The sequence below is a fragment of the Triplophysa rosa genome, linkage group LG11 (genome assembly GCF_024868665.1).
Source record: "Triplophysa rosa linkage group LG11, Trosa_1v2, whole genome shotgun sequence".
NCBI classification, from domain to species: domain Eukaryota; kingdom Metazoa; phylum Chordata; class Actinopteri; order Cypriniformes; family Nemacheilidae; genus Triplophysa; species Triplophysa rosa.
In genome coordinates, this window is record NC_079900.1 from 8,222,414 (window position 1) to 8,241,598 (window position 19,185).

General features: G+C 37.6%; 1 protein-coding gene across 1 annotated transcript in view; it reads right to left on the minus strand.

Annotated features, from left to right (window-relative positions):
• Nucleotides 1–6,579: 6,579 nt before the first annotated feature.
• ngfra (nerve growth factor receptor a (TNFR superfamily, member 16)) overlaps nt 6,580–19,185 on the minus strand; it is a 30,421-nt gene continuing 17,815 nt past the window's right edge. The window contains exons 5-6 of the mRNA XM_057346827.1: nt 18,418–18,608; nt 6,580–10,936 (exon numbers count right to left, since the gene is read on the minus strand). Of these exons, the coding sequence (XP_057202810.1) occupies nt 10,884–10,936; nt 18,418–18,608 (244 nt within the window). The 3' untranslated portion in view covers nt 6,580–10,883. The remainder of the gene's footprint in view (nt 10,937–18,417; nt 18,609–19,185) is intronic.

Sequence of the window (19,185 nt, forward strand, 5' to 3'; positions counted from 1 at the left end):
TTGAAGAGAAACGTTTCTATATTTACATTATGGTAAATCATTTCAAGGAGATGATCTCTCTAACTGAAGTTAAAAATGTCAAGAATGTCATTGAATTAGAAAACTAGAAAGTTATTTGTTATTTAAAATCTGTCAGCAATAACGGCCTGTCTATTTATAGTACTCTTAATACACATAGACCATGTAGATTGAAGCAGATAATATGTGCTTAAAGGGGTCATTTGGCGCGAATACGTGTTTTTCTTTGTCTTTGGTGTGTCGTACGTTGCCCATGCATGTATTAGACACGTAAAATTGCAAAAATTAAAGTGTTGGAACAAAAGATGCATTCTATCTAAAAGAGAATGCTCACCCAGACCTGCCTGAAACTCCTCGTGTAACCACACCCCCACAATGAAACACCTTGTGTAACAACACCCGCACAAATCTACATCAGTTCGTGGTATGATTTGACTAAGACCGCCCAAATGTACAGTATACAAGTAAGGTGGCGTACCTGTCAGTACAATTGCTTTGGAACCTGATGTTCCAAATATGGTAAGAGGTGTTACATTTCTGTCACACGCTTGCAGTATTCGACCAATGACTACGCACTGGTTAACTGGCCAATCATAGCACATCTCGCTTTTCAGAGCGATGAGCTTTGTAACAAATCTGTGCGTTCAGAGAGGCGGGGTAAAGAGGAGATACAAATATACACGATTGAACCTTAAATCGTGTATACACATTGCATTACATCTAAAACAAACCATAATATTCGTTTTAGTCGTGTCATATGACCCCTTTAACTTACTGGTATTTGTATGTATGCATATTTCTGTGTGTCTGTAAAGAGTTTGGTATTCAAAATCTGCCTGATGATGACAATGGTCCGTCTGCTTCAGCTGCTGATGTCAGCTAGATTTCGTTCTCCCATTTCTCTGGCTTTCCTCTCATTTTTTGGGCCAAACGCAAATCTATTTTTAGATTCGTGTTGTGCAGAGACAGATTACCCAAAGAATATGAAATTAATATGAATGTGCGTTTTACTACTTTACTAGAGTCTTGTGTCTCTGTTTGATTGTGTGTGTGAATTCAACATCTGTTGTTCTATTCCTCCAGCCACGGCCATTCATCAAAATGAAGTGAATGGAATTTTTAAGCCCTTAAAAACAAACAAATAAAGCTCGAAAATCGATGATTTACACTCTTCCATTTGCGTTCGCTTCACTTCAATGAGCCTCTCTCTCAAGCAGCTGCCGTCAATGATAGGCACAACCAAAAGTGTTATGAGATGAATAATAACTTGCCATAAATTTCCCTATCTCATATGAATATTGATTATGGAAGCAGAGACGATGCATAGATTAATTGAACGATTTGAGGTAGGCTGATCATACACAATGAATTTTATGTGGACCCGGTCTGCTGACACCAGTCCCTATCAATGGAGTGATCGTGAAGAAATGCCTCTGCAGTTGTTTTTTTTTCTCATCTGCTGCTACCGTCTCTCTGTCACACCTACACACACACTTAGAGGGTTACCAGGCTGGTGACTCACTCTCTATCGGATGGCGTTTTGGTATTGGTGTGGCATGTCGCCAGATAACAATTCTGCAGTAGCATCACACACACAAACAAACATAAATATATATACTATATTTATATATCTTAAATATGTTGATTAGGCTGATTGATACATAGACTGTATTTTTTCCTCTGTCTGAACAGAAAAGAAGAGAGTTGTATGGTGTTCACTCTTGAACAGATGGTGGAATCATGTTATGGCAGTCGGTGTTTAAAAGTGTGCCAGTGAAATGCTCTGATTGAGACAATGACAATGAGTAATAGCCTGCTGTGTGTGTGTGTGTGTGCGTGTGTGTGCGTGCGTGTGTGCGCGCAGGAACCACGTTACAGTGTAAGACTGCATGTGTGTTTGTGACACGGCTGACATATGCACAACAATCGTGTTCGAGGAACAGTGGTGCACTTCCTACTGTTTTGATTTGTGCTATCTTTCCATCTGCCTTTATTCACTCTCTTTCTCTTCTATGTTTGTCTCTTATTCCACTCTTTCTTCAGTTGGCTGTCCTGTCCCATTTTTCCTGAGGGGCAGCAGGTGGTATGTGGTGTGGGGTCTGTGTGTGTGAGATGGAGTGTATTGATTTGTAGATTTGTGTTAATGGTTGTGGTGAGTTGGATTTATTTAATCTGTCCCAAAGAATTCCCCATGTTCCATCTTCCAGTTTAGGATGAGAATCTAATGAAAATTGTGAAATTGTTTAATTATCGATAGGAATCTATGCATATTTCTGTTTAGCGTGATTTATTTGTGCATTTAATTTGTCTCAAAGTTATTATGTGACCTCATTTGTCTGTGATTTCACAGCTACATAAAATTGCAGAGCAATTAATTTATGCAGTTATGACATCACAGAGATATGATGAGATTACAGAGCACTATGACCTCAAAAATGAGTTTAATCCATCTCTAAGATAGAAAACATCTAAGAATTATTACTTGATTATTACTGTGACGTAGAGCAATGATATCATAGGACACGACTTTGACCTGCTTTGCAGGTCCATAAATAGTTTTCGAGTTTCAAAGATTTTCCTTTAGTTATATCACATGACTTTGAACTCACATAGTATGAGGTGGTATAAGACTGTGGCTGACAGGTGTGTGTGCGTGTGTGTGCGTGTGTGTGCGTGTGTGCGTGCGTGTGTGCGTGCGTGTGTGCACATTAGTCATTCTGATAGACAGTTTCAAAGCAACAACATCAACAAACGCTACTGCGGATGCACGCTTTTGTGGCCCAAATTTATCATGTCCGCAAAGAAGTCCCTGGAGATTATTCCAGAAAACAAGCAAAAGAAATAACAAGTAAATTACATAAGATAGCAAGTTAAAAGTGTCTAGTATTATTTTGGGTTACCAGTAGAAGAACCGTTACTTGGCTAAACTTATGCGACAAAGTTAAACGACCCATCCAACAAGTTGTTTGTTTAATAAAATTAACATACAATCAAATTAAACAAATCGTTTTTAATACAATTATTATACAATAAAATATAAATTGATATTTATATAAATCAAAATGTAAATAGTTATATTATAGCCACTAGCCACAAAAACAGATCGGAAGTTAACTAAGGGCCAGGTGTGTGTGTGCGATGAAACCATCTTTAATTGTGGCAAATGTGTACAGTCTTATTTTGCAATTCATGTTGTATCATATATCATCCATAAACATGACCCCATTTAAATTATTATTTATTTTATATTTGACTTACCTTTAAGTTGGTTTAAATCAACTCAACTTCATTTATATAGCGCTTTTTACAATTTTCATTGTTACAAAGCAGCTGTACATGAGATATATTGACTATAAGCAAAACAATTAAAGTTATACCTGTAAAAACAAGAAAAAGGTGAAAACACAGAAGACAGACACACCCACATACAAAACACTCCACACACACAATATGCACACGTACTAACACACAGACATAGACACACACACGGATGCGTAGACACACGGACGCGCACGCACACACACAGACACGCACACACGCACAGTGAAAACACACGTTTAAGATAAAGGAGAGAGAAGCACAGGTCAAATATTAAACTGACTATAAATTCCTATATGCAATATTAATGAAGTAAACCTTTAAAATTCTAAAGCAGCCCCCCCGGCCAGGCAAATAGTGCAAAACAGTATGCAAATGGTGGCGAGGAACCCAAAACTCCAATCGAGAAAAAACCCTCAGGAGAACCCAGGCCCAACCAGGAGATTCCAGTTCCCCTCTGGCAAAAGCTGCTGCCTCTGCACAAGCCGACTTACTAATAAGGTAAATTATAGATTTAAGATTATCACTAATAATCTAATAGCATTTGAAATTTTGTAGTGAAGACGTGTCAAGTCGCCGCGTCCTTTTTTATCCAGCTCTATCATCTCAGCTCTTATCAGGTCGCTGCTTCCCATTCTCCGCTCTACCATCAGGTCAGGCCATGAACTGCATCCTGCTCACTGTGGTAACCTTGGAACAATGATACAAGACTGGCTGAGAGTAGAGTACTGTTCTGCACTCTTTGATGCAACAAGTACATCAGTTGTGTTTCTGGTTCCGGTTGATCTAACTAATGCAGCCTAAACCCTCAGAGGATTTATATTATGGAAGTGTAGAGTATGCAAGATTAAAAAGATGGTCTTTAGTCTAGATTTAAACTGACAGAGTGTGTCTGCCTCCCGGATAGTGCAGGTAAGACTATTTCAAAGTTTAGGCGCTAGATAGGAAAAGGATCTACCACCTGCACTTGATTTTGAAATTCTAGGTATTACCAACTGACAGGACGCCTGAGAGCGTAATGCACGTGAAGGACTGTAATACAAGAGGAGTTCACTCAAGTACTGAGGAGCTAAACCATGTAGGGCTTTATAGGTAATAAGCAAGATTTTAAAGTTAACGCGATGCTTTATAGGTAACCAGTGCAAGGTTGACAGAACCGGGCTAATATGTTCATACTTTTTTGTACGTGTAAGAACTCGAGCTGCCGCATTTGGACCAGTTGGAGTTTTTGTAAGAAGCCTGCAGGGCAACCACCTAACAGTGCATTACAGTAATCTAGTCTTGATGTCATGAATGCATGAATTAACTTCTCTGCATCTGACAGTGACAGCTTATGACGTAGTTTAGACCTTTAACTTCATTTCATAAAATATCTCACAGTTATACTTCTGCTGTCACCTCCGAATGGGCGCCAGTCTCCTCTAATACATGATATTATGACTCTTGCTAACTTCGTTTGGAGTCGAAAACTGATGTCTGGCACATCTGTGTAAAATCATATTTTTAACCACATCTTCCCATTCCCTTTTCTCTCATTAATAATGGTGAGAGTTGCTTTCGTCTGTACCCTTGCCTGTACCCTTGTCAACAGAGAGATTTAATTGTTTTACGTTCTCCATGTTTTTTCTTGTCAAATTGAATGTAGTTGAACATCAATAATGTCCCTTTTTATGACAACATTTAATCTTTCAGTTTTTGTCTCCTGCTGTTTTAGGTGACTCATGGTCCCTATTAAGTTTATGGGAGTAAATGACGAAAAAGGGGATGAATTATTTGATGACCATATACTGCGGTAGCTGCTTTTACTGGCTAATCTAATTGAAAGTGAATGCTGGGCATTTGGAGCTTATCTCTTCCACCCTGCTGCACATCACTGTCTACAAGCTTTCTGACAACCATCAGTGTGTAAACGTGCTGATGTACGAGCTGTGTAAATTGTGTGTTTACTGTGTAAACTATTCTCACACGCAGAAAATATATGGAAATAGGTGGTGGACTGTAAGGGCATGCTTAAATTCTATAGTAGTATAGTCAAAGGTTTGGACCCGCTTGTCTCTGCAAAGCTAATATTTTAATTTAAAAGAACAAATAGGGTTTTGAAACGGCTAAATTGGTCTTATAATATGAAGGAAAAGCAGCCCACAAGTGGCTCACATACATGGGAACTACTTCAATATTGTTTGAAAAGCATCTCATGAATACCTCATGAAAGTGCTGGAGAGAATGAAAACCAGTATGCAGAGCTGTAATCTAGCCAAAATGTGGTGACTTTGAAGAAACAAAAATATCAGAAAGTTTTGATTTGTATTGACACTTGTTGGACACTGCATTGTTCACAGATTTCCATTTATCTTATTCCAAAGTGGCAGTGACCTTACTATTATGTTAAAATGTTATAATAAACAATGAGTAGGTGTGTCCAAACTTGATAGTGTAAGTTAGTACAGTATGGCTGTAAGTGTGTGTGTTTCCCACAGCTATCGAAATGGACAGTTTTTCTAAAATGCCTCGTAATAAAATTGAGCTTTTGTTGGGTATCAGCGTGAATACCGGGGTACGGTTGCAGCAGGTCAGAGTCTGGTTCTAATGAAGCATATGGATGTGCTTTGCTTTGTGGTTTGGCAATCACTTAGTCCAAACATATTTTGTGGTCTCTGCTTTTCTGCCCACTCTAAAGCTTTCTGTTTTTTTAGAACTTAAAACAGTTCTTACTCAACATTTTTTTTGGTCAATAGTTTTTGAAAGCCACTGGCCAGTCAATAGTTTAATGACGAAACATCTGGCATTCTTTCTGTAAAAGAGCCATGCAAGAATAAACTTACCAATATGTGTAACAAAAACCCAACACATTTCTCAAGAGTAATTTTTAACGCTTCTTAAATTCACAGCACGACAAAATTCTGGGAAAAACTGGAATGCAGAAGGGAGGTTGTGCTGGTTCATGTGTAATGGCAGGGTCTGGATTTGCGGCTAATATTAGTGGAGAAACTTCTTGGGAACATATAGAGGTTGACCTACACTCAGGGTATTCTCATGACCAGTGAAAACATGGTGTGTAAAAATGTATTTTTAGATATTTTGTTCTCATCTTTAGTCTGGGATCAGAACAGTCAATGCTACTGTATAAGGTTCTGCCCAGTATGACCCCACTAGACCCATGCACATTTAAAAGAGAAACAAAATCTAGACAGAGAGACAGACAGATAGATGGTTGTTGTGAATGAAAAAGACCATTTTGAAGCAGTCATATTTGGTTTTATTTAATAGAATTCTAAATGCTTTTATTTCTTGTTTACATATGTGTATTTGTCAACAACTCCAGGAAAATTTACACAATGCATTGTACAGCATGGATTACATACACACAGAGTCTGAGTCTGGTTCAGCTCTACCGGGATAGGCTGAAGAGCAGAGGGTGATTTCCATAAGCATCATGTGGCGATTATTCCAAACGTCTCTCTTAAATGTGATATAATCTCTATGTCTTTACTAACAGTTAATGTACAATCCCTTGTCATAAGTAATAACATTTTTGTGAAACACAAAGCTATCAAATATTGCCACTTTTTAAGCTTACAGTTGTAATATAAGAGCTAAACGTTTTGTGTAGGTTGCACTGTGAAGTGAATGCATAGAATGGTTTTAATGTGCTGTAAAAGTGACATTATATGATGCATTTTGTGTTTTTGAGTACACCGCTATGAGGACTGGTGTAGCTGATACAGTATGTGTCTTGTTTGAATTGTAGGCAGTTCTTGGAAACGCAGGACAATAGATAAAATTCACCTGGATGTATTTTACCTGGATAATGACGTCATGTCTGGCAACCTTTATCAACATGCATCTCATAACTAACAAAAAAAACGAAGGGAATCTATCACATACAATAAACACAGAACACACAAGATACATAGCTCAGAGACACCTGATATTGTCCACAGGCACTTTCTGGTGATGGACACTATTGAGTGTTCAAATCTATTTTAAGTGCTACGAAAGTAAGCGGTCTCTAGAAAATACTGCGCTCAAAGAATAAATCTATTTAAAATTATAAAAACTGCTGTTTATAAAAAATAAAGAATTACTAAAGGATGGTGGATACAAGTGGAGAGTTTTAGTATTGTAAATGATGTTTTGACTTTCCTCTAATACTTTTTTTGGCTGACAAGTGAGATTTATAACCATTTCAGTGGATATTTTGTTGCAGGAGTCGCTTTTATTTATGGATGCTTTGGCACATTCTGGGAATTGAATCAAGAATCAATCCACTTGTTTACCTTTATTCTTTAAATTGTTTCAGATGCTCACTGACGCTTTGACACCTTATGGATGCCAAGCACAAATCATCTGGGTTATATGTGAAACACATGATAAATGTCTGTCCCTCATACTTGTATTTTCAATCTATCTCTCAGAACACATCAGAAAAAACATTCTTCGAAAATATAGGCTTATTTTGAATATAATATATTTCAGTACACCGCCCGCCTGAGAAGCATCAATTTCTTTGCTATTATTGTCACTCGATGTTTGCCAATCTTTCTGCTCTGTATTAAGACGCAAGTGTGGGATAGCCGATTGCCAAGATAGCGAGAGAAAGAGATCTTATCTTGATCTCGTCAGGTTCTCCAGAGGAAGCTAATCTCAGAGCAAACATTGGTAAAGTGCCCCACGAATGAAACGCTGAGCCCTCCAGAAGCCAGTGATTTGCTGCACGGTGTGATTTAATGGAAACCACAGCGTCGGGTAGATGCACGCTACTCGAGCGTTATAAAATGTGGAGACAACCATCCTGCCAAAAAGCAAGATCTATACATCAAACTTTAAGTTAATGCAGAACTTCTAGTAGTAACTGGATTGGACTTGTATGGTGTAAATCAGTCTGTGACTCCCAGTAAGTAATGGAATATGGTACCCGATGGAAAGTTTGGGTGGTAGCTGTGTTTTGGACATGTTGGTCACATTGAAAAATGTTGGAAGTTGGTCTTCATTTCGTTACGGTCATCTTAAAGTGGTCAAGCTCTGTAAGGACCAGCTAGAATCCAGCTGCCCTGTTCTGAAATTCTTAAGATAGATATTCAAATGGAAAGTGAAAGTCTTGTTCATATCGAAGACTTCAAAAAATTAAATCAAAGCCTGATTTCCTGTAGATGTACCATTGATAGCAATATTACTGCAGCTGAGTGCCGTAGAGTTGGACGGACAGTCCCAGAATGGAGATGCAGAGCTCCAGGGAAGGGAAGCTGAGCAGAACAGAGCCCCAAGAGAGTGAGCTGACTTTGGGGAGGAGAGACGGAAAGCTTCAGCGGTAATTACCAGCTGCCTGACAGGAATGTCTTACTAATGCCTCTCATATTTATTCCAGAGCCTGGCAGTAAGCACATTAGGAATGCAACGAAAGACAGTCCATTAGATGCTCTGTGTGTGTGGAATCCTCTACTTTGGGTCCCTAATGTCTATTTACTAGCGTAATATCCCAAGTGGATGGGGAGAAAACAGGAAGCAATGAGCTATTTTTAATTGTTCGGGCTTTTGGTAGTGTTGTATGGTTAGACCACTTCGGTTCACAGACGTGATGCAATTTATTTGATTGTTAAAATACTTGAGGAGTACGCAGAGACGATTCTAAGAAAGTCATTTGTTGGTTGATTTAGGAAAAGGTAAAGAAATTACACACTTCACCTTTAATGCGTAACGGACTAATATTTTTTTCACTTTCTGCTGAATTGGCAACAGGTCTGCCCTGTAATTTGTCTAAGCCGGGCCAAGGACAGTCAGATGAAACGTCTCTCTTTCACATTCTCCAAGCACGAATGTAACCGTTTCCAGGACTGCTGAGATGACTTTGATTCAAACCACATTATGGCATATGATGCACATGTCCGGCCCTCAGCATTCATGGAGTGAAGCATTTAGCCAAGACTAAAGTAAGGATAGTGAGTCTGAGAGAGCAAAAAATGTGGTGACAAAGATTAGAAAAACAGTGATGACTCATACAGTAGTCTATGAATGTCATGTTTTATAAGAGTAGAAAAGATAAAGGGTGAAAGAAGAGATCAGAGTTTGGGGGGAAAAGGTGGAAAAAATGGTGGGGGAATCCTAGTATTGGCCGTTGAGTCCCAACAACATTTTCACAGATCCAGTCAGATCTAAATAAGCGTATATGACAATCTTTGTAGTTAAAGATAAACATTCACAACAGAGTTTTGCTGTAATAAGTGTTACTTTAATTTAAACAAAAACAGTAAAATGTGTTATTATTTTAGTTTTTTGGTATTTTTCTTAGGTCATTTAGTAGGTCAACATACTATGGGCGCATTGAATTTAAGTACACAGGAATGCTAATGTAACATGAATACTATATGAGGAACCGTTAACTGGAATCTGAGTCGGTACTCTTCTTATGATTTCCATCTCTATTTGGAACATGTTTAACCCACCCCTACCCTCCAAAAATGGCATGGCTGAAGTATTGGTCAGGCACATGTTAGTTAACTCTAAATACACACGATGGTTTGAAAATGACTGTGTTTCTCAGTATTTGAGTCTTCGTCTCTGTGAATCAGATTTCTAATGATCCAAATGTTTGTCAGCATTTCAGTTCTTAGCATCTCATTCTTTCGGTTCTGCTCTCTGTTTGCATTTTTAATCAGATTTTTAAAGAGGACAGAACATCCAGGAAAAGAAACACTGAGCAGAGGAAGGCAGGGAACATGACACGCTATACTGTATGTCTGCGTGTGTTTATAGAAAAATGCCTGTCACGGAGAGTGTGAAAGGGAGAAAAGGAACCAGAGCTAAGTATAGATCTGAGTCATTACTTTAGTAAAGGTCAGCAAATGTCACAGGCGCGAGTTGTTGCCCATAAACGCTGACCTGAGATCAGCTGCTTTCATAAGCTAACTGCGTAACCCACCCCCAAAGTCTGAATACACACCTGGAAAGAGCTGCATGAAAATCTGAGGTTCTGATTAAATAGAGGAATTTGATGGTTAAAGACATAATCTGTTAATACTTCAAAGATAAGGCAAAAACAAAATCCTTATTAAATCAGGCAGAAAGCCCCAGGTAGAGGAATCATGGTGAGGTTGTTAAATAACGTGATATCCGTGAAACTTACGACGGCCGTGTTTACATCCTCTCGTAAAGAGATCCAGAGTTCATGTCACGAGGTCACTGTAATGCATTTGCGAAACCCGGTAGACTTTAAACATTCAGTTTTGTTGTCGTTGAGGTTTGAACTGGGCTTCAGTATACATTACACTGCAAACTCGCTTTGGGCTTATGTTTGTTTAGTAGTAGCTACTTTAGGCCAGATCGTTGAAGACATCTCCACGGATGCTGATGAACCGGCCCGTCAAAGAATTGTCCGTGCTGGGTACAAAATGATCAAAGATCTGGTCTCGTAGTCTTGGCCTCCCTGGCCGGACATCCATTATGGCTTCGCTCCTCCTTTCTCCTCTGTGTTCCTTCCGCACTTGTTTTCTCTACTCCAACCTCTCATCTCTCCTTCCTCGTTGATCATGTTACCTCCTGGTCCTTACCGGTTAGGCCTGAGGTGGCGGGGAGTCAGGCTGAGCGCCCCCATCCACTCTCACCACTAGAGAAAGAGAGAGAAAAATGTTTGTTTAATATCTTGAAGCAGACATTTTTTGGTATTACAGTTTCACTTTATGTTTTCATTTGTTGTGTTAATTTAGATTTGAGAATGACTTTTTCAGTTCAGTTCCAGTTATTTTTTAACAATAGAAATATATATAATAATAATAGAATTAAAAATAGAATTGTTTGAAATTAGAATCAAAACAGAAAAATCATTTGTAATTTAAAATTCATAATTTTTTATTAATAATTTCTGTTTTATAATTTTATATAATTTATACTGATATACTTATTCTTTTTTAGTATTTTCATCATAATCTTCAAGCAGTATTTTTTAAGTATTACATTTTTACTTTTCAAGTAAAAGTTTAAGCTTTTCAATTCAGTTTAAGCTATTTTCTTATTTAAATGAATTCAAATCAAAATGGAATTTATAATTTGTCATTAAAAATTCATAATTTACAGTTTATGTTCTATAATTTTTAAAAAATGCATACTTTATATTTTGTAATTTTATATCATTTGTCATTTTTGCAGGATTTTTCAGTATTTTCATCATAATCACAACACATGCAGTTCCAAAAACTGTACATTAAAAAGCAGATTAAAAAATATTTAGATAAAAAAATAAAGTGAAAAACATAAAGCAAACAATATAAATATAAAATATATTCTTTTTATTTTTTATTATTAGCAACATTGTGCCAGTTATGCCAGACCTATATATTGTTGAATACTGCACACAATAAATCTTGGTCTTGGTGTGCACTATCCTGACTATTTAAAGAGAAACATAATTCTTTTCCCTTTCTCATCTGGGACAAAATGAAATAGCCAAATCAATTTTTTTTCTTCAAATAACATGCAGCTTCCATTTTTAGCCAGTTTCAGGCAATTGTGCACCCCCTGGAGCTTTGAGCTCCCTGATCTCCTCTGCCTGCCCTAACCATTTAACTGCAATCACTACTACATTCAGCCCGAGACACAAATGCCTCATTTTCCCACTAACCCTTCAATCTGTTGTCAATTGTGAGGTGCCATGGAAACAGTTCCGGAATGCTGCAAGTAGGCTTTGAGTTCTGAGGTACCGTTTTGTGTCTGGACCCATTCAGAGCTGTGCCATTTGTGCAAAAAACAACTTTTCTCTGTCTTGTCAATGACATCATTGCCTGTGAAGAAGATTTACCCACCCATCCTTTGGGGAAACAGAAGTGTACTGTGTAATTTGATGGAAAAATTTAGTCCAGAACTGTGCGTATTTGCTTGGGGGGGTCAGAGGTGTCGAGACGAATCTGGGACTTAAATCAAATGCTAAACTGAATAGATCCAACATAATCTCATGGCTATTTACTATTTTACGTTAGAGCTTATTGGTGGCTGATTCGTTAGAATTTTTAAGATTTCAATAGTTTTTATGTGATTTTATTTCGCGTCAGTCTACTTGTGTTTTCGTTCATGTTCATGATGATTTATCTAAATACTGTATGTAAGGGATAATGTACAGGAAGCCGGTATTTAACAGCCGGCTGCCTGTACATTATACCACTTATTACACGGCTACTTGCCACATGAGAAAAAAACTGGACATAAAATGTGAATTTGAAATATTTTATTAGCTTGTTTTTACCGAATGCAGACCTTCCGCGAGGAAAAGCCATTTAGTTTCGGTTTTAAAGTAAGAAACGACGTTCAAACATCACAAACAGGCAAAATGGTTTAATCATGTGTAAATATAATGTCATATATGTTATTAAAAGACATATTTATAACAAATTTTTGTGTAATATTAAACTTCCCCTCTCAAAATGATTTGCAGCATCCGGGTTACAGGGTGTTATTAGTTTTGAGCGGTTATTACAACCCTTGGAATGTCGCGACTGGCCAATCAGAATCAAGCATTCAAATGAGCCGTGTAATAAATATGCTGAAAGCAGACTAATAATAAATCTAGAACATATTTCACTTAGCTAACTCTCAATCTTGCCAAGCCTTTGTTTACTCTAGGAATTTGCTATATAAACACGGACATCACATGGCACTCAAGTTTTTAAATGGCATTGTTTAAAGGAAGATACAACTAAAAACAACAGATACAACCATCTGAGACATGCACTTGATGGCCACACTGTAGTAATACAATTACCAAAATGTATTGTAAATGTAAATTTAAACAATGCATTTCTGACTATAACAATAGAGATCAATGAGACAAAGCATTGCAATGGAATACATGTTTAAATATGCACTGTTTTGAAAGTATAGCCACAAGAGTATACATTTTAACATGATACTAGTGTGGTAAAAATGTGATTACAAAAAACATTCAATTCATTATTTAAACCCCCCAGAACAACTTGTCCCATCTACTTCCACTGTGTGGTATAGTAAACATGACTTTTGAATGAATGCACTCGATGAATGAATAAAAAAGATTGTCTCTGGTAATCAAGAGATGCTGTCATATCTTTTGGTTTACAGTATAGTATTATCTGCGGGTCTGGTGGTTCTACACTGTGACGACACATATGCCATCGCTATTTAGAGATAGTTTATTATATTCTGTGATCCCTATTGGGAAAGTGCACACTTCACATCAGAACCTGTTTGGAAATGCTACGCTCTTTTGTCCCTTGAGGGGTGTCCTACATTTTAAGTATCCTCAGTGGAGGATGCAGTATTTTGAAATCGCATTCTCTCTGTCTGCAGAGAGCAGTTGTGATCGAGCCTCACGCTCACGAGTGTCGTAGCACGCAGCAGAGAGAAACAGATGGAGAGACGGAGCGAGCGTGTGAGAAAATGTGCGTAGGCAAACATCATTTTAACATTATCTGCCAATACGCTTATACTGTACGGGACCCAACAATAATCTGTACACAACACGGCCCCTAAACAATAGACAAATAGACTCCTTACATTTTTTGCAATAGGGAAAAACACCCACATACTGTACATAAAGCAAGTTAATTGTAGCAAATAACGATAGCAAGAAGGGTTAAGGAAATGTATCTTAACGGAGCAATGTGGAGATTTTATTGGCATCTAGCGGTGAGGTTGCGAATTGCAACCAACGGCTCACTCCACCTCTCCCACTCCCTTTCGAAGCACTACGAACTACGAAAAATATCACATTTTCACTTTTTTGCCGAAGGAGATCAAGTATTTACAAAGAGCAGTTTGTCCGTTTAGGGCTACTGTAAAAACAAAATGACGAATTTCATGTTAGGGGACCCGCTGTGTATGTAGATAGAAATAGATAATTCTAAGGTAATAAAAACATAACACTTCTAAATATTCTAAATATCCTTCTACATATTACACACTGGACCTTTAAAGGGATAGATCACCCAAAATAAAGTAAGAAAAAGGCATAACTTTCCATAATGTCTCTGCTCACGTTTTATGAAAAAGTGTGTAAGTAATGACAGAAGTTTCTTCTCTAGGTGACATATCCCTTTAAGAGTAAAGCTTCAGACGGTGCACGGGGTTCGAAAATAAAATCCACTGACAGAAGCGGAAATGAGGGATTTAGATGGATAAGAATTTGGAAAAGTATATTTGGAAAAGAAACAGAGCATGAAAACAGTTGAAGGTGTGGCATAGTTGTTTGCACATGCTCAAAACTGCGACAAATGGCGAGTTACCGATTTGTATACGCAATATGATACATTTTACTCAATTTGATGTTAAAGAGGCAATGAAACATTTATCTGAATTATAAGTTAACTATTGCAGTTTTGTTGAACACTTTTTTTAGTTTTATTTCATAAATTTGAGATGAAAGAAGAGCCGGCAGACCCGTGAAAGATAGATGACAGGATAAACAAAGAAAAAGAGTAAAACTGGAAAATGGAAAGCAAAATGTCCCAAAACCACATAAAATATTAAATACCCCTTCACCCCTTTATGTCTACTAAACCGCTCATCCATTCATCTCAGTAAAAACTTGTTGTAGAGAAATACCAAAGAGGGACAAGAATGGAGAGAAAGATAGGAAAAAAAAGATTATTTCATTTACAATAATAAAGCAATAAGCCCCAAGAAGCAGTGGGTTACTGGGTATTTTATAACGGCTTAGAACTCGGCTCAGCCAATCAGAATCAAGGACCAGAACTGACCGTTTTATAAATTGACATACTGCATTGGGACTTGGTACTGACGCAGCACATTTACACAAACTAATCCAAGTTATTTGTCACTCCTAATTGACAGCGACAAGAGACTAAATGCAAAAAGAAGAGACGCATACAGCTTGAAACTGCTGATTTTACAGGTTTGTTCAACATATTCACTGTTCTCTTGGGTGCTTTAACAAGTCGCCCTATTAGCGGTCCAGCTATTTCTCCCTAAACAGAACACACACACTATTTTTCAAACACACCATATGGGTCATCTGGAAGTATTAATGGCTTCTGGCAGTAGCAGTAGCAAACGTTTGAGGTTAATGCTTATTAGAAGCTTGTTGGTACATCAGGAAAGCAGTCGCTGGTGTTCCTGTAGGTCTTAGACTGCGATTTGTCACACAACACCTGCTAATGAGCCAGTCTGGCTGTCAGACCAGCGCATGTTACTCGCTCTCGTGCGGTCCACACAAAACTGACAGACACTTTCGGAGAAACTGTATGGCTTTTATACAATTTTAGGTATGTCTCAGTAGTCTCTTGATTAAGTTAAGGTAACAGGTTCATATAATAGAACGCTTCATATAATAGATCTACTTGTCAACGCTTGGTAGGTTGGTGGTATTAAATCTTTGAGTTTTGTTTGAGGCCCTCTAAACTAGATGTTGCTTTGTAGTTCTTTAAGTTAATTTCCATCGGCCTATTATCATGATATTAACTTTCATTGCATTGTATTATATTTCATATAAACCGTAGCATAAAAACAAAATGAACAGTGGTTCCTTAAAGTCCAAGTTGTTTACACAGACCGCACGCAGACCTGTTTAAGTAGGTGCTTCTTGGCCAAAACCAAGAACTAACCTTAATGTGTTTATGTATGTAACAGTAATGTTTATCTACATATTTTTTAATGATATAGAATTTATCAATGAATATTGGATTCTATGTCATTTATTACAAAACAGAGGCTGTAAGCACCGAGCATTGTTTGGTGTGTGTGGGCACAGAGGAGAGACGCGGAGACCGTTGGCACTGATGTGTTTAGAATTGGCGCCTGTGTGTTTACAGTAGCCATGTGTGAGAAATAAAGGAGAGGTGTCTCTGCCAGAAAGACCCGATGGAACAATCACACCTGTTCAGGCTGACATTGTTGAATTGTGTGTTTAGACTGAAAGCATCTGCTGTTATGGTCCTATGGGACTGCATGCAGACAGTGAAGTGAAGGTACCCCCAGAGGAAGAGCAATGATGATGGAAAGATGGACTTAGATAGAGGAAAAGAGAAAATGTGTGGATGAATCATTGCAAAGGATCAATAACTGTTGAGTCATTTTTTTACATTTATTTTGGGCCTTTTTGCCGTTATTTTATACAGTGCAGTGACTGCAGTCATAGAGAGGACAGGAAGCGCAGTGAGAGAGAGAAGAGGTTAGCACTGTCCACACGGCCATAGGCTTTGACAACTGTTGAGTAGTTTTAATTTAATTTATTACAATTAGCATACAATAAAACCTTAATATAAATTAAATATAAAATAAAGTTAACTTCAGTCCAGGCATGTGCATCCGATGAAACCGTGTATAGTGCGCTTAATTCTTAACTTTAATGTCCATTTATTTTACTATTTAAGGTATTTTAACTAATTTCTTTTAACTGCTGTAAATTGCGTACAGTAATGATTCTTAGAAAAAGAGAAACACAAATGAAATGTCCAGATTCGAATTTGCATGTAATAAAATAATTGGAATATTATATTAGTTATCTGAAAATAAGTGCAATATTTTATTCATGTTTTCTAATATTTTTTTAAACATATTTGTTAAAATTTAGTTGTTTCTTGTAGGAATTGTTTATTTAGATCTGCAAACCCTCAAAAGGGTTAGTGTTCATTGTGCCCAGTATACCTATACAGTATATATATATACTGTATATACAGTACTGTATATATAAAAACAGTATACATATATATATGCATATATATATATATATATATATATATGTATATATATATACAGCATATAAACTTCCAGAATACTGTGGCCCATCTTCCATGGTTGCTTTAACGTTTACACACTTAAGCTTTAAAAAAAATGTTTTTTGACAAACTTTATTCTGTGTCCAGGAACCATCATCAAAGTGGGCTAATATATCTATGACAATGGGGTTAACTTAATGCCCTTGGCCATTTACAATGCCATTTACTATAAATGTAAATGAAACTGCTGCTATTTATTTATTCATTAAGAATGTGCTTTTATCCAGAGTGATTCACTCAAGCGAAAGTGATTTTCTCTCTCTCTCTCTCTCTCTCTCTCTCTCTCTCTCTCTCTCTCTCTCTAGCTCTCTCACACACACACACAGACTCAGAAACAGAAACAGAGACTAATATCACGTGTGGAACATTTGATACCGTACTTGACCTTTTAAATATTGGCTAAATTGTAAATATGATACTAAGCTCTTTTTGTAAAGTCTATGAAGGTTGCGTGTTGCCTGTTCTGTGATCATTTGCAGCATTTGTGAGACTCATGACTCATCTATGCACAGCAGCTTATTCTGGCTGCCCGCTTACAGGAAGAGATCATCTACCAGCATGCAAAGCAACGATAGTTTTTTTTGTATGTGGTATTTAGAGCTGGGCAAACCTGAAATCAGTTATATTACAGTAATAGACCAGTGTGAGGAAGAAACACTGCACAGGCAGAAATCATTTGGTTAAGGGGGTTATTTGCAATGGTGTTTTATGGAAACCTGATTAAAAATCATTTTTGTTCTACTTGTGCTAGCAGCACAAAAATGACACACTGCACCTTTAAATGCAATCTCTAAATCGACTACATAAAGTCATCTACAGTCCCCTTCCCCTGAATGTATATACAGTACAAGTAGTGTTTCATACATTTAGAGCTCTTTAAACCCAGACCGCATATCCGCGGTGAAGATGTTTGACATCCTCTCTCGCACTCTACAGCACGTTGAGTCAACAGGCCCACTTTGTTATTGAGTTTTAATAGCGTTCTGTCTCCTCTCATAGCATCACTCCTGTGCGAGGATAGTACACGACTATAATCACTGTCTCGTGGCCTTTAAATATTATCAAGAAGCACACTGGCGATTTAGAGATTTCTCAGGAATGCTTGTAAGCACGTTGGTTTATTTTTAGGGTTCGAGAGTGTTTGTGAATGTCCATGCTTGTAAGGTCTTGACTTGTGTGTCCTTTAAGATCTGAGCGATAAAAACTCACAGCCTTACATGGAAACAACAAGTGTATGAGATAGCGATCGTAAAAGGAAGATATGAGAGTTAAGGGGAAAATGAAGACAAAGATATGCACATACTGCACGTCATAACTTTTAACTTACCGATCTGCTCTGCGGCATGCAGCTGCGTGTGGGCCTGCGCTTGCGTCTGGCCCTGCTGCTCCTGCAGACTCTGACTGTCCACTGAGATCCCGCTGTCACTGTGCAGTTTCTCTCCCTCTGGAGATGGCGTCTGATTGGCCGTCGCTGCACGATTATTAGCTGCCTGTTTATTCTGCTTGCAGCTGTTCCACCTGGGAGACGCCAACAGATGCATGCACATGCAGTGTAAATGAAAGTAATGATAGAGAAGAAACGAAATATGCAAACATGTAAAGGCTAAATGTAAAGATTTTTGAATCCGTCACAGAAAACTCATATTGATTGTCCACTAGTTTGAACAATATATTTACATCATATTAGATAAATAGGAAATAAAATACTAGTATGTGAATATTATCAATGTTTTCACTCTAATAGACTCTAATAGATATTTTTTGGTCGTGTGTTGTGCATGTGTTTCACTCCATAAATGCCCCCTTAAAATCTCTTCCTGGGACCATGTACATTTCCTTTCACGATTAGAAGTTCCTAAATGCTTACATAAAGAACCAAATGTTCCTGGAAACTTTCCATTGCACGAAAAGTTGTTTGTAGTAAAAAATGGGTTTTGAACTATGAAAATAGTTATTTTAGGAATTCTTTAGGGAACCAAAACCCCTGTGGTATCACTTCAAAAAAACCTTTTTAGCACCTTTAACACTGATAAGTCTACATTGTGCATGTTTGAATGGGTTGATGTAAACACTGCCTACATTTTTTAGCCCTGTC